This window comes from Oncorhynchus tshawytscha, linkage group LG33, assembly GCF_018296145.1.
Source record: "Oncorhynchus tshawytscha isolate Ot180627B linkage group LG33, Otsh_v2.0, whole genome shotgun sequence".
Lineage (NCBI taxonomy): Eukaryota > Metazoa > Chordata > Actinopteri > Salmoniformes > Salmonidae > Oncorhynchus > Oncorhynchus tshawytscha.
The window spans coordinates 569650-585699 of record NC_056461.1 but is presented as its reverse complement, the minus strand read 5'-3'; the positions used below and the strand labels follow the sequence as shown (position 1 = coordinate 585699).

Here is a 16050-nt window from a genome sequence, read left to right as displayed (position 1 = left end):
TGTCGGGGGGCTGGGGTCAGTTTGTTATATCTGGAGTACCTCTCCTGTCCTATTCGGTGTCCTGTGTGAATCTAAGTGTGCGTTCTCTAATTCTCTCCTTCTCTCTTTCTTTCTCTCTCTCGGAGGACCTGAGCCCTAGGACCATGCCCCAGGACTACCTGACATGATGACTCCTTGCTGTCCCCAGTCCACCTGGCCATGCTGCTGTTCCAGTTTCAACTGACCTGAGCCCTAGGACCATGCCCCAGGACTACCTGACATGATGACTCCTTGCTGTCCCCAGTCCACCTGGCCATGCTGCTGTTCCAGTTTCAACTGACCTGAGCCCTAGGACCATGCCCCAGGACTACCTGACATGATGACTCCTTGCTGTCCCCAGTCCACCTGGCCATGCTGCTGCTCCAGTTTCAACTTCCACCTGACTGTGCTGCTGCTCCAGTTTCAACTGTTCTGCCTTATTATTATTCGACCATGCTGGTCATTTATGAACATTTGAACATCTTGGCCATGTTCTGTTATAATCTCCACCCGGCACAGCCAGAAGAGGACTGGCCACCCCACATAGCCTGGTTCCTCTCTAGGTTTCTTCCTAGGTTTTGGCCTTTCTAGGGAGTTTTTCCTAGCCACCGTGCTTCTACACCTGCATTGCTTGCTGTTTGGGGTTTTAGGCTGGGTTTCTGTACAGCACTTTGAGATATCAGCTGATGTACGAAGGGCTATATAAATAAATTTGATTTGATTTGATTTTGCTATGTTTTGGGGGAAGAACATTGCTTGCATCCATGAGCCATCTTTTTTTTACGTGTGATAGTGTAATCAATATGTAATAACTACGTAAAAAATGTATGAACACGTTCAATTATTATGTGACGTGAAGTCATATTCGGGTCCTGATTGGTCAACAAGCTTATTTGACACGTCTTTTTGACATGCAAAGACCCAACGGCGTTCCATAGAAGTCCTGGTTGAGAATGAAACAACTGAACAAATGAAACAGCACAGCAAGTAAGTGAAAGAAATAGGTTTTGATTATGTTTTGCTGGAAATGGGGACATATGTAAATGCCAACTGAATATCTTTTTGGTCAGTATGGTGTGCATGTGTGTAACCTTTAACAAGGCAAGTCAGTGAAGAACAAGTTCTTATTTACAATGACGGCCTACTACAGCCAAACACGGACGACGCTGGGCTAATTGTGCGCCGCCCTATGGGACTCTCAATCACGGCCAGATGTGACACAGCCTGGATTCGAACCCGGAACTGTAGTGACACTGCTGTGTCCACATATGTGCGTGTGTTAACTATTAACTGTACTAGAATGCTTAAACATGTTTTAAATAAAATAAAAATCGAGAATCAGGTCTTTTGGCAAGGAAAATATCGGTATCGGCCAAAAATGTAATATCGGTGCATCACTAACTACTGTAAAACAACAACAGCTGTGTAGCCTATTCGTGTTGTGTAATTCATTGGGTAGGCATGCACCCATATCACTGGCACAGGGGTTCACCAGATTTTATTTAGTATTCAGTACTTTACCAATAAGTAGTAACTTAACTGTTTAGTTTTATGAGGGCCTCACTGACTACTCCCACTAGTAGGAAATATAGGAAATGGAACCAATGATAAAGCTACTAACTAGAGAGCTAAGTTAGTTATAAAACACAAACTATGCATTGCTAGTTATGTTATGAACAAACAGTAGCTAGCTAAGAAAGTCTGTTAAATAACTCAAATGTAAACATAGAGGCGTAGTTTATGTGAAAGCGTGGCAATAACTTATTAACTTTTCCTTATTCACAGATCTCCTCCTCTGATGACAAGGCAGGCAGACCACTCCTGAAAACAAACTGCTCAGCAAAGGCTCTATTGAGAGATACCAGATTTTTATTAAAAGCTCATTTTCAGTGTCTGTGTTTATATGTTAAGGGGTGTTACTTTGGCAGATAATGTCAGCCATCTAAATAAATAAAAATATTTGTATAATTAACTAAATGTAGGTGTTTCTGGTTTGTGTCAGTTTAATTGTTTGTTATGCTATAAATTGTTATTTTATGGTTGTAAGTGATCAAATGAACTAGAACATTTTATATTTTGCAATTCTGAGTAATTACTACTTTAGTAAGGATATACACTTTATTCAGCACTACTGCAGTTGCTAAATAATTCCAATAAACGGCAGCATAAGACCACAAATTAAATTTCAGAAGATTAGTTCTCTCCCTGAATTCACCACTCCCCTGCGTGCTTTTTATGTCCCAGATTACTGTGAAGTAATATGATTCATGTTTATTATTAACTGTTTTTATGCTCATGTTTTGATATTATTCTTCATTACTATAACTTATCAATAAGCCTGAACATTAATTCAGTCACCTCTGGTCGACAAAAATGTCTTTTAAAATTCATCAACCAGCGTCGACCCGCTCTGCCTTCTCGAACAAGTAGCCAACTCAACAAGCTCGGCCAAAAAGCTTGTGGCGTCAGGGAACACTGCCTTCTCGAACAAGTAGCCAACTCAACAAGCTCGGCCAAAAAGCTTGTGGCGTCAGGGAACACTGCCTTCTCGCGAGGGTTGCATGATGCATTTATTGGCAGGCTTAAAGATGCACATGTCTTCTCTATTCCGAGGCTGTTTACTCTCAATAAGAGATATTAAGATGATTTTTATCATGTTTGGGTACTAGGGTTGAGGTTAGCGCATTGGCTACTGAATATTTGGCCGGGGTTCAATACCTGCTATGGTCACTATTTACTTGCTCTCCCAAAAGCAACACAGGCCTAATACACAATATATAGCTAACTATAAAGTAATGAGTGACCATTTTAGAAAAATATGAGACATATAGTCTTTGGTTGCATGCTATTTCATGTGAATTATAGGGTTGCTTGTAACCTATAACTGATTCTTTGCGGTCTTATGTTGCAGTCTATGGGAAATATTTAGCAATTCATTAATTCACATAAAGACATAGGTGAGGCAACTGAGAAATAGTGTATTTGTGATGTCAATTCCTTAGATCAGTCTCAAACCTGCCAAATACCAATTCCTGGACTTCCACAGAGGTTACTAGGTCACCCAGTTCAAACTACATTTGAAAAATAAAACATAAAATGTGGTTTGTTTATCAAGTTTTCTGCCTTGCAATAATAAATATTTAAAAAACTAACAACAAAAAAACAGCAAAATGCTTAGACAGGTTTTGATGAACAAAATAATCAAAATGCTATTTAGTACTAGATGGTATTTATTATGATAATATTATTACTAAAATATTTTCTAAAAGGTATTATAGGCTACCCTACCCTAGAATTAGGGTTAATTCTAGGGTAGGGTTGTATGCTCTAGTCGGCTGGCCCTCGCTACATATTCGTCGCCAGACCCACTGGCTCCAGGTCATCTACAAGTCCATGCAAGGTAAAGCTCCGCCTTATCTCAGTTCACTGGTCGCGATGGCAACACCCATCCGTAGCACGCGCTCCAGCAGGTGTATCTCACTGATCATCCCTAAAGCCAACACCTCATTTGGCCGCCTTTCGTTCCAGTTCTCTGCTGCCTGTGACTGGAACGAATTGCAAAAATCGCTGAAGTTGGAGACTTTTATCTCCCTCACCAACTTCAAACATCTGCTATCTGAGCAGCTAACCGATCGCTGCAGCGGTACATAGTCTATCGGTAAATAGCCCACCCATTTTTACCTACGTCATCCCCATACTGTTTTTATTTATTTACTTTTCTGCTCTTTTGCACACCAATATCTCTACCTGTACATGACCATCTGATCATTTATCAAATCAAATTTTATTTGTCACATACACATGGTTAGCAGATGTTAATGCGAGTGTAGCGAAATGCTTGTGCTTCTAGTTCCGACAATGCAGTAATAACCAACAAGTAATCTAACTAACAATTCCAAAACTACTGTCTTATACACAGTGTAAGTGGATAAAGAATATGTACATAAGGATATATGAATGAGTGATGGTACAGAGCAGCATAGGCAAGATACAGTAGCTGATATCGAGTACAGTATATACATATGAGATGAGTATGTAAACAAAGTGGCATAGTTAAAGTGGCTAGTGATACATGTATTACATAAGGATGCAGTCGATGATATAGAGTACAGTATATATGTATACATATGAGATGAATAATGTAGGGTATGTAAACATTATATAAGGTAGCATTGTTTAAAGTGGCTAGTGATATATTTACATCATTTCCCACCAATTCCCATTATTAAAGTGGCTGGAGTTGAGTCAGTGTCAGTGTGTTGGCAGCAGCCACTCAATGTTAGTGGTGGCTGTTTAACAGTCTGATGGCCTTGAGATAGAAGCTGTTTTTCAGTCTCTCGGTCCCAGCTTTGATGCACCTGTACTGACCTCGCCTTCTGGAAGATAGCGGGGTGAACAGGCAGTGGCTCGGGTGGTTGATGTCCTTGATGATCTTTATGGCCTTCCTGTAACATCGGGTGGTGTAGGTGTCCTGGAGGGCAGGTAGTTTGCCCCCGGTGATGCGTTGTGCAGACCTCACTACCCTCTGGAGAGCCTTACGGTTGAGGGCGGAGCAGTTGCCGTACCAGGCGGTGATACAGCCCGCCAGGATGCTCTCGATTGTGCATCTGTAGAAGTTTGTGAGTGCTTTTGGTGAGAAGCCGAATTTCTTCAGCCTCCTGAGGTTGAAGAGGCGCTGCTGCGCCTTCTTCACGATGCTGTCTGTGTGAGTGGACCAATTCAGTTTGTCTGATGTGTATGCCGAGGAACTTAAAACTTGCTACCCTCTCCACTACTGTTCCATCGATGTGGATAGGGGGGTGTTCCCTCTGCTGTTTCCTGAAGTCCACAATCATCTCCTTAGTTTTGTTGACGTTGAGTGTGAGGTTATTTTCCTGACACCACACTCCGAGGGCCCTCACCTCCTCCCTGTAGGCCGTCTCGTCGTTGTTGGTAATCAAGCCTACCACTGTTGTGTCGTCCGCAAACTTGATGATTGAGTTGGAGGCGTGCGTGGCCACGCAGTCGTGGGTGAACAGGGAGTACAGGAGAGGGCTCAGAACGCACCCTTGTGGGGCCCCAGTGTTGAGGATCAGCGGGGAGGAGATGTTGTTGCCTACACTCACCACCTGGGGCGGCCCGTCAGGAAGTCCAGTACCCAGTTGCACAGGGCGGGGTCGAGACCCAGGGTCTCGAGCTTGATGACGAGCTTAGAGGGTACTATGGTGTTGAATGCCGAGCTGTAGTCGATGAACAGCATTCTCACATAGGTATTCCTCTTGTCCAGATGGGTTAGGGCAGTGTGCAGTGTGGTTGAGATTGCATCGTCTGTGGACCTATTTGGGCGGTAAGCAAATTGGAGTGGGTCTAGGGTGTCAGGTAGGGTGGAGGTGATATGATCCTTAACTAGTCTCTCAAAGCACTTCATGATGACGGATGTGAGTGCTACGGGCGGTAGTCGTTTAGCTCAGTTACCTTAGCTTTCTTGGGAACAGGAACAATGGTGGCCCTCTTGAAGCATGTGGGAACAGCAGACTGGTATAGGGATTGATTGAATATGTCCGTAAACACACCGGCCAGCTGGTCTGCGCATGCTCTGAGGGCGCGGCTGGGGATGCCGTCTGGGCCTGCAGCCTTGCGAGGGTTAACACGTTTAAATGTCTTACTCACCTCGGCTGCAGTGAAGGAGAGACTGCATGTTTTCATTGCAGGCCGTGTCAGTGGCACTGTATTGTCCTCAAAGCGGGCAAAAAAGTTATTTAGTCTGCCTGGGAGCAAGACATCCTGGTCCGTGACTGGGCTGGATTTCTTCCTGTAGTCCGTGATTGACTGTAGACCCTGCCACATGCCTCTTGTGTCTGAGCCGTTGAATTGAGATTCTACTTTGTCTCTGTACTGACGCTTAGCTTGTTTAATAGCCTTGCGGAGGGAATAGCTGCACTGTTTGTATTCAGTCATGTTACCAGACACCTTGCCCTGATTAAAAGCAGTGGTTCGCTCTTTCAGTATCACACGAATGCTGCCATCAATCCACGGTTTCTGGTTAGGGAATGTTTTAATCGTTGCTATGGGAACGACATCTTCAACGCACGTTCTAATGAACTCGCACACCGAATCAGCGTATTCGTCAATGTTGTTATCTGACGCAATACGAAAAATCTCCCAGTCCACGTGATGGAAGCAGTCTTGGAGTGTGGAGTCAGCTTGGTCAGACCAGCGTTGAACAGACCTCAGCGTGGGAGCCTCTTGTTTTAGTTTCTGTCTGTAGGCAGGGATCAACAAAATGGAGTCGTGGTCAGCTTTTCCGAAAGGGGGGCGGGGCAGGGCCTTATATGCGTCGCGGAAGTTAGAGTAACAATGATCCAAGGTCTTTCCACCCCTGGTTGCGCAATCGATATGCTGATAAAATTGAGGGAGTCTTGTTTTCAGATTAGCTTTGTTAAATCACTCCAGTGTTAATCTGCAAAATTGTAATTATTCGCCTACCTCCTCATGCCTTTTGCACACAATGTATATAGACTCCCCTTTATTTTCTACTGTGTTATTGACTTGTTAATAGTTTACTCCATGTGTAACTCTGTGCTATCTGTTCACACTGCTATGCTTTATCTTGGCCAGGTCGCAGTTGCAAATGAGAACTTGTTCTCAAGTCGCAGTTGCAAATGAGAACTTGTTCTCAACTAGCCTACCTGGTTAAATAAAGGTGAAATATTTTTTTTTTAAAGGACAATAGGTTATATGTAGGGTTAAATTTTCTGTATAGCACGTTGTAACATCTGCTGATGTAAAAAGGGCTTTATAAATACATTTGATTGACTGTTAGGTTTAGGGTTTATAAGGCAAAAAATAGTATGGTTTATAGCGCTCTTGCTCCTGCCTGTGGCTTTGTGTGTACTACATACCTCATTCGAGACACTTGCTCGGCTCATAATCTGAGGTAGCAACTGCGTCAGATCCACAAATCAATTAACTTCGTTTGCAACTCAGTGAATCTGTGCAGTATTCACTCCCTACGATTTTAGATTGACGCATATTAAATTACCCAGCAGTAATTTCAAACAAAAAATCGTTATAAAAAGGTTATTTCTTGATTTTAAAAATGCATTCTGGCTTTTTAAATTTGCCACATCTTGAAAAAGAGGACAGGAACATGCATTTTGTTTAGGGTTTACACCTTTTTCTGAATAGAAATCTGGTTAACCATGACCAGAACATGTTTAACGTCTGATGGGCATACCCCAACCAAACAATGAGCTCGCCAAGTAGCCGTAACCTTGTTAATGATAAATTACCCGAGGTAAGCCTATTATTTTAACCAGGTCTGGTCTCATTTGCCAACGTACCGGGAAATGTAATTATGGGAAAGTGAGTTCGTGCCACCGTAATCAATATAACTAGTAGGAGTTGGCACCACCCTAAAATAAGGCCTGTTATTTTGCGATTATTAAAAACTACGGCAAGCAGCTGGGCCAATAGGTAATATTATTTGGGAGCTGGGCTCCATGGCTGAAGCGATGAACCTAGTTTTTATAAGATTAAATGTCATGTGTCCAGCCTAAGACTATCTGCTGGCTAATGCCATATAGTATTGAGAATCCCAATAAAACCAACAAAAAAATGACTAGCTACTTCAAAAGAAAGACAATCTTATCTCGCGGTCTGACGCTTGCTATATAACGTTACCTCCATCAGAGTGATGAGCTATAAAATAAGTATTACTTATCATTTTAAATAGCTAGCTACTGTAGCTAGCACGGACATTTTTGGAGGAAAGAAAATGATTGATCAATTTCTCATTCCGGGAAACACAAACAACACGGGAATGTCGTATTTGCCGTACCCCTAGTCGACTATATTCAACAAAACCAGGAAAACACGTCCGTAACAGCTTGTTAAACAGGGCCCGACATGTTATGACAACAAAAACACTCACCTTTCATATCTTTACTTGTTGGGTTCATGTTTTCTAGCTAGTTAGCTGCGTAAAGACATGTAGATTTCACATCGCTCAGCTTAAACTATAAAATTGCACGTCTGGGTCTGTCTTCTCTTTCCCAATTCCAGTATATTGCATAACCACGAGTTCCAATACTTCCCCTTGCAGTACAAATATAAATTAGCTACAACATAACGACTGATCTAAGTATCTGTCTAGTTTGTCAACGACTTGTTTAGAGATCTGCGCAGAATTGCTGCTCTTTTGATTTGCCAGGAGAATCGTCTGTCACACAACTACTAACCAATCAAGACGCCAGATTGTTTCGCATGACTGTTTTCCAGTAAATCTGCAACCACTTGCCCGAAATGTTCCAATGTGTGCCAGGCCATGACGGAGCTTGGTTTGAATGCTTTGTCTGCTGCTGAATCATTATGTACCTGACGCAACAAGCTCAACAACAAGCACTGTTTGATGCGTTGTTTAATAAATATCCGAACCAAAAACAGAGTAAGCTATGGAAAATGGTATAAATGAAATGGGTTAATGGCAGGACAGTGCTACCCTGTCTCTCCTTAATGTGTGACAAATGCCCTGCATGTTGAGGTGATGACTCACCTGACTAAATGTGACCTGCGACTGTCTATTCGGGCCTCCAACCACTAGACTGTAACAACTCACTGAGTTAAAGCCTTTGGGTATGAGCTTGCTTGGGGGAGCTAACACAAGTCTTCAGGTCTCAGGTAAGGACAGTTACCCAATTCTAGTAAGTATATCACACCGGTCACCAATGTCACACTACCACAATGAACATGCTTGCTTTTAATTGTACAAAAAAAAATGCTCTCTGCCAGGATGTCTTTAAGAGAAAAGGGGTGCAGTCAGAATTAGTAATAATGTTGAATCTTACATGTTTATGATGTTCAGGATAATTAAGTTGATCAAGCATAGACCAACTTCTGTTTCCTCTCCCTGACAACTGAAAAATATCAGAATGCAGCCAAAAATAATACAAATTTCATATTTTATTCATTTTTGCAAAACAGTCACATGACAGTCTCAATTTCAAAAGTGCATGAAAATCAAACAGTACTCAGTGCATGCGTTGAATTGTAGAGTTTCCACCACCAAGTACAGTATAAATGTGTACAAATAGGATGCTGTTTATTAGCAAATGTTTGAAAAGTCAGGAGCAATTTACTGTGGCATACAGAGTCCCTTTTTGAGTTTAGTCATGTTGAGGTTTCACTACAGCCTGGGTTTTGTCTAACAGCTAATATATACTATATATACAAAAGTTTGGACACTACTTCAAATGAGTGAATTCAGCTATTTCAGCCACACCCTTTACTGACAGGTGTATAAACTTGAGCACACAGCCACACAATCTCCATAGACAAACATTGGCAGTAGAATGGCCTTACTGAGAACTCCGTGACTTTCAACGTGGCACCATATTAGGATGACACCTTTCCAACAAGTCAGTTCGTTAAATTTCTACCCTGCTAGAGCTGCCATTGTCAACTGTAAGTGCTGTTATTGTGAAGTGAAAACATTTAGGAGCGACAACGGCTCAGCCGTGAAGTGGTAGGCCACACAAGCTCACTGAATGGGACCGCTGAGTGCTGAAGCGCGTAAAAATAATCTGTCCTCGGTTGCAACACTCACTACCGAGTTCCAAACGGCCTCTGGAAGCAACATCAGCACAATAACTGTTTGTCAGGAGCTTCATGAAATGGGTTTCCATGGCCGAACAGATGCACACAAGCCTAAGATCGCCATGCACAATGCCAAGCGTCAGCTGGAGTGGTGTAAAGCTCACCGCCATTGAACTCTGGAGGAGTGGAAAAGCGTTCTCTAGAGTGATGAATAATGCTTCACCATCTGGTAGTCCGCCGGACAATTCTGGGTTTGGCGGATGCCAGGAGAACGCTACCTGCCCCAATGCATCGTGCCAACAGTACAGTTTGGTGGAGAAGGAACAGCAGTTTTTCATGATTTGGGTTAGGCCCCTTACTTCCAAATCTTAATGCTACAGCATACAATTACATTCTAGACAATTCTGTGCTTCCAACTTTTGGGGAAGGACCTTTCCTGTTTCAGCATGACAATGCCCCGTGCACAAACCGAGGTCAATACATAAATTATTTGTCGAGATCGGTGTGGAGGAACTTGACTGGCCTGCACAGATCCCTGACCTCCACCCCATTGAACACCTTTGGGATGAATTGGAATGTCGACTGCGAGCCAGGCCTAATCGCCCGACCTCATTGCTTTTGTGGCTGATTGGAAGCAACTCCCTGCAGCAATGGTCCAACATTTAGTGGAAAGACTTCCCAGAAGAGTGGAAGCTGTTATAGCAGCAAAGGGGGGACCAATTCCATGCCTATTATTTTGGAATGAGATGTTCGACAAGCAGGTGTCCACATACTTTGGTCATGTAGTGTACATTTTGTGTCCAATACGCAGAGGCATAATTGATTTAATAATTTATACACTCAGAGCCAATTTGTATATTTGCTTTACACTTATATTTGCCAAACTTCATTAAGACCTGACAAGATTCCACCAAAAATAGCCTGCTGCTAGCTAACCCAACCAAGTCCCAATCAGGTCCACTATACCACATATGTGACTCACCACCTGGATTTGGGCTTGTAGCAAAAGTTGAAATAGTGTTTTTTACATTGGATAAAAGTAGAGACTCAGAGCTACAAAGGTATATCATACACTGCATTTGAGGAACAATGGGAAAGTAATTCTGCTTTGAAAGTTGATAAACTTGTAAACTCACTTTTGAGAAAATGGCCTTTTGAATGTTTTGGTATCTAGTGAAGAGCTCTTCTTTGTCTACACCCATTGGGCATTGTTCCCTCTTAAGCTTTAGCATGACCAGCCAAGCCGCGCTGCTTCTTAACACCTGCTCGCTTAACCCGGAAGCCAGCCTCACCAGTGTGGCAGAGGAAACACTGTTCAACTGATGTCAACTTGCAGGCGCCCGGCCCACCATAAGGAGTCGCTAGAGCGCAATCAGCCAAGGAAAGCCCCCGGCAAAACCCTCCTCTAACCCAGACGATGCTGGGCCAATTGTGCACTGCCGTATGGGACTCGCAGTCATGGCCGGCTGTGAAACAGCCTGGGATCGAACCCCAGGCTGTAGTGACACCTCAACACTGCGATGCAGTGCCTTAGACCGCTGCACCACTCAGGAGGCCTCCATTCAGACTAGATATTTAAGACTTTTTGAAAAACTTGGTCACATAAAGTGAGGGAGATTTTACTGCCATTCTTTTACGAAACTTTCCATCTGCACTGTTCCTTAGTATTGTAACATTTTCTGTGGCCATTTTTTGAAGAAATCCTTGTCAATAGAGTTGTATGTTTGTTTTACTTTGAAATCAATGTTTTTTGTTCGGCATACATTTTAAAACTGAAAAAATCTAATGTTATGTTCCCTCGTTATCTAAACGAAACTGCATAGAAGTTCACACATTTTCTCTTGCAGCACTCCCTTGCAAAATAATGTTTTAGGCCTACAGGTTTTGAATTGAAGCGGACTCGAGGTGTGAATTGTGAAGCCAAGTGTAGCTATCTTAGCAGGATGTGGCTTTATTGCTACCTGGTGCTTTGCTCTGGTGAAAGGACTGTTAGATGACTCACTTGATACATCATGTGAATGCCCCACAAGTTTATATGTTTACGATTTAAGACTCAACTCATCCTACCTTGTTCATTCTTCTGTATGTATGGGGCTTGGTGTGGGCAGAGGACATCCATTGTATAATAGCCTTTCTAAAGGGGGTGTGGGCCAAAATGGGATTTGTGGGCCAAAATAGATTGATTGGACTTGATCTTCTAGGCATGATCAATCAATCAAATGTATTTATAAAGCCCTTCTCACATCAGCTGATGTCACAAAGTGCTGTACAGAAATGGCTGACTGACCAACGATTGTCCCTTCGGCCTACTATCAAACAAGTCATGCTCGCTCCTGCTTTTCCAAGAGCGGTGTACAAAGTGGTTGACCATCGGCCCTGTGGCTTGACTCTGCTGAACGGCACTCTGGGAGCTGACCAACAAAGATGTGCCCAGATTGATGGGCGGAAGACTTTGCATCCATATGTGAGGCATTCCTTCGCTGTGCAGATTTCGAATGGATTGATTTTCTGCCCCGTTTCCACCGAAGGCCGTTTTCTGACTTTGGGTCCTTCGTCTCCCGGCTCCTTGGCCGAGGAGGAGTCCGCCAAGCAGTCTCCTCCCTCAGATGTCTGCCGCGGCCCAGCTCTCTGTGGCCGGCGGCGTGGTGCAAGAGTGGCCACGGCGGCGTGGTGCTCTCTGTGGCCGGCTTCCTCTTGCAAGAGAAGATCTGGTTGTGCATGCAGAACTTGACCTCCTTCTTCTGGGACTGGTCACTCCCATGGGAAGGCAGCTGTCTGATTGATTCTCCACAGATCTGACTCAGTCAATGTGACCATGTAGTCTTATTCACAACTCTGTGGTTTAAGACGGATGGCAAGCATTTTCTTTTTTACAATTATTTTTGTCTTTAATAATCAACAAATAATCAACATGTCCGATTGCACACAGAATTATTGCATGGCCATTTCCACTTTAAATTAATAGTAACTACACACACACACGAGCTTCAATGCCATACAACACTCCTTCCGTGGACGCCTTACTAAACGCTAGTAAAAACCAAATGCATGCTTTTCAACCGTTCGCTACCCGCCCGCCCGACTAGCATCACCACCTGGACGGTTCCGACCTAGAATATGTGGACAACTATAAATACCTAGGTGTCTGGCTAGACTGAACTCTCCTTCCAGACTCATATTAAACATCTCCAATCCAAAATCAAATCTAGAATCGGCTTTCTATTTCGCAACAAAGCCTCCTTCACTCACGCCGCCAAACGTACCCTCGTAAAACTGACTATCCTACCGATCCTCGACTTCGGCACCATCATCTACAAAATAGCTTCCAACACTCTACTCAGCAAACTCGATGCAGTTTATCACAGTGCCATCCGTTTTGTTACCAAATCACCTTATACCACCCACTGCGACCTGTATGCTCTAGTCGGCTGGCCCTCGCTACATATTCATCGTCAGACCCACTGGCTCCAGGTCATCTATAAGTCTATGCTAGGTTAGGGTTAGTTCACTGGTCACGATAACAACACCCACCCGTAGCACACGTTCCAGCAGGTATATCTCACTTATCATCCCCAAAGCCAACACCTCATGTGGCTGCCTTTCCTTCCAGTTCTCTGCTGCCAGTGACTGGAACGAATTGCAAAAATCGCTGAAGTTGGAGACTTATATTTCCCTCACTAACTTTAACCATCAGCTATCTGAGCAGCTAACCAATCGCTGCAGCTGTACACAGTCCATCTGTAAATAGGCCACCCAAACTACCTCATCCCCATACGGTTTTAATTGCATTTACTTTTCTGCTCATTTGCACACCAGCATCTCTACTTGCACATCATCATCTGCTCATTTATCACTCGTGTTAATCTGCTAAATTGTAATTACTCTGCTACTATGGCCTACAGGGAGGAGGTGAGGGCCCTCGGAGTGTGGTGTCAGGAAAATAACCTCACACTCAACGTCAACAAAACTAAGGAGATGATTGTGGACTTCAGGAAACAGCAGAGGGAACACCCCCCTATCCACATCGATGGAACAGTAGTGGAGAGGGTAGCAAGTTTTAAGTTCCTCGGCATACACATCACAGACAAACTGAATTGGTCCACTCACACAGACAGCATCGTGAAGAAGGCGCAGCAGCGCCTCTTCAACCTCAGGAGGCTGAAGAAATTCGGCTTGTCACCAAAAGCACTCACAAACTTCTACAGATGCACAATCGAGAGCATCCTGGCGGGTTGTATCACCGCCTGGTACGGCAACTGCTCCGCCCTCAACCGTAAGGCTCTCCAGAGGGTAGTGAGGTCTGCACAACACATCACCGGGGGCAAACTACCTGCCCTCCAGGACACCTACACCACCCGATGTTACAGGAAGGCCATAAAGATCATCAAGGACATCAACCACCCGAGCCACTGCCTGTTCACCCGCTATCATCCGGAAGGCGAGGTCAGTACAGGTGCATCAAAGCTGGGACCGAGAGACTGAAAAACAGCTTCTATCTCAAGGCCATCAGACTGTTAAACAGCCACCACTAACATTGAGTGGCTGCTGCCAACACACTGACACTGACTCAACTCCAGCCACTTTAATAATGGGAATTGATGGGAAATGATGTAAATATATCACTAGCCACTTTAAACAATGCTACCTTATATAATGTTTACATACCCTACATTATTCATCTCATATGCATACGTATATACTGTACTCTATATCATCGACTGCATCCTTATGTAATACATGTATCACTAGCCACTTTAACTATGCCACTTTGTTTACATACTCATCTCATATGTATATACTGTACTCGATATCAGCTACTGTATCTTGCCTATGCTGCTCTGTACCATCACTCATTCATATATCCTTATGTACATATTCTTTATCCCCTTACACTGTGTATAAGACAGTAGTTTTGGAATTGTTAGTTAGATTACTTGTTGGTTATTACTGCATTGTTGGAACTAGAAGCACAAGCATTTCGCTACACTCGCATTAACATCTGCTAACCGTGTGTATGTGACAAATAAAATTTGATTTGATTCATTGCCTACCTCATGCCTTTTGCACACACTGTACATAGACTTTCTTTTTTTCTACTGTGTTATTGGCTTGTTTATTGTTTACTCCATGTGTAACTCTGTGTTGTTGTCTGTCACACTGTTTGCTTTATCTTGGCCAGGTCGCAGTTGCAAATGAGAACTTGTTCTCAACTAGCCTACCTGGTTAAATAAAGGTGAAATAAGAAATGCATACAAAATGCAGTGTTAACCAACCTGTTGTCAGCTGAGATTGATGCTGGCAGTGTGGCCACAGTACATTGCATATGTGAGAGGTGTGTTCTCATTGATAGCCCTAGGTCAAGGCTCCACCCATAGCTGCATTAAGGCCTGGACACAGTCCTCCTTCCCCGCTGCTGCTGCCCAATGAGGAGCAGTGGCAGTCAGTGCCGGTTTAAGATGTTGGATCATTTTTTCTATTACAGCATATTGGATGACTCATTCATATTCCATTCACCCAGTTCAATGTAACAGCGATAGGTTTAGGCTACTAACATGATACTCAATGTTTCCCTATACCCATCATGAGGTTGCTACAACCTAGGCTATGAATTAAAGTTTACAATGTAGGTGCACACAGGTTGAGAGACAAATTTGAGGCGACAGACCGTGACATTCAATGCCGCCTTGTACACTCTTGCCTGCATCTAGCTGATATAGGGTGTAATCATTAGTCCAACAGTTGCAAATAAGTTTCTATTGGACAAATTCAGGTATGTTTATCCCCGTTTTGTTCTGTTTGCTTCCATTTAAGAAACTTATTTAAATAGAATCGGTGGAATGAATACACCCCTGATTATGCGTAAACTCATAACAGTCACGTTGTACTCCTTCTTTTCCCTTTGCTTGTGGACTTCAATGCACAACAAATCAGCTGTATGTTACCAGGCAAAGAATACCATTCCAGCCTACATCATTGTCACCATATTAGCTAAAGTACCGTCATAGCATAGCTAATAGAACTAATGCGTTAGTAAATCCACTTCATTCATGCAGTAACGTTAATGTACAGTCAGTAAGCAGTTACACCGGGGGCCCCGGTGGCAATAAATGAGTAATACCAAAAGCTTACCTTGACTTGGAAGAGTTCCAGTGTTGTGTTGGATAGTCATAGCCAGCTAGCTAACATAGCATCCCTCTGTTTGATCAGGGTGTTTCAGTAGACTGAACTTGCTAGCTGCATTTGCTAGCTAAATTAGTGAAACTAAAAGTGAAAAAAATGGCACTCTCTTGAATCACCTTTATTTTGGAAGAAATTAATTTGTTCAAAACTGTACAACTATTGTCTTTCTCTTTCTTTGAGTCAGCTACTCACCACATTTTATACACTGCAGTGCTAGTTAGCTGTAGCTTAATGCTTTCAGTACTCGATTCAATCTCTGATCCTTTGAGTGGGTGGGCA

General features: G+C 43.2%; 1 protein-coding gene across 1 annotated transcript in view; it reads right to left on the bottom strand.

Moving 5' to 3' along the window:
- LOC112230733 (interleukin-6 receptor subunit beta) overlaps positions 1-8139 on the bottom strand; it is a 61157-nt gene extending 53018 nt beyond the window's left edge. Inside the window, exon 1 of the mRNA XM_024396984.2 lies at positions 7931-8139. Coding sequence (XP_024252752.1) covers positions 7931-7958 — 28 coding nt within the window. The 5' untranslated portion in view covers positions 7959-8139. The remainder of the gene's footprint in view (positions 1-7930) is intronic.
- Between the last annotated feature and the right edge of the window lie 7911 nt (positions 8140-16050).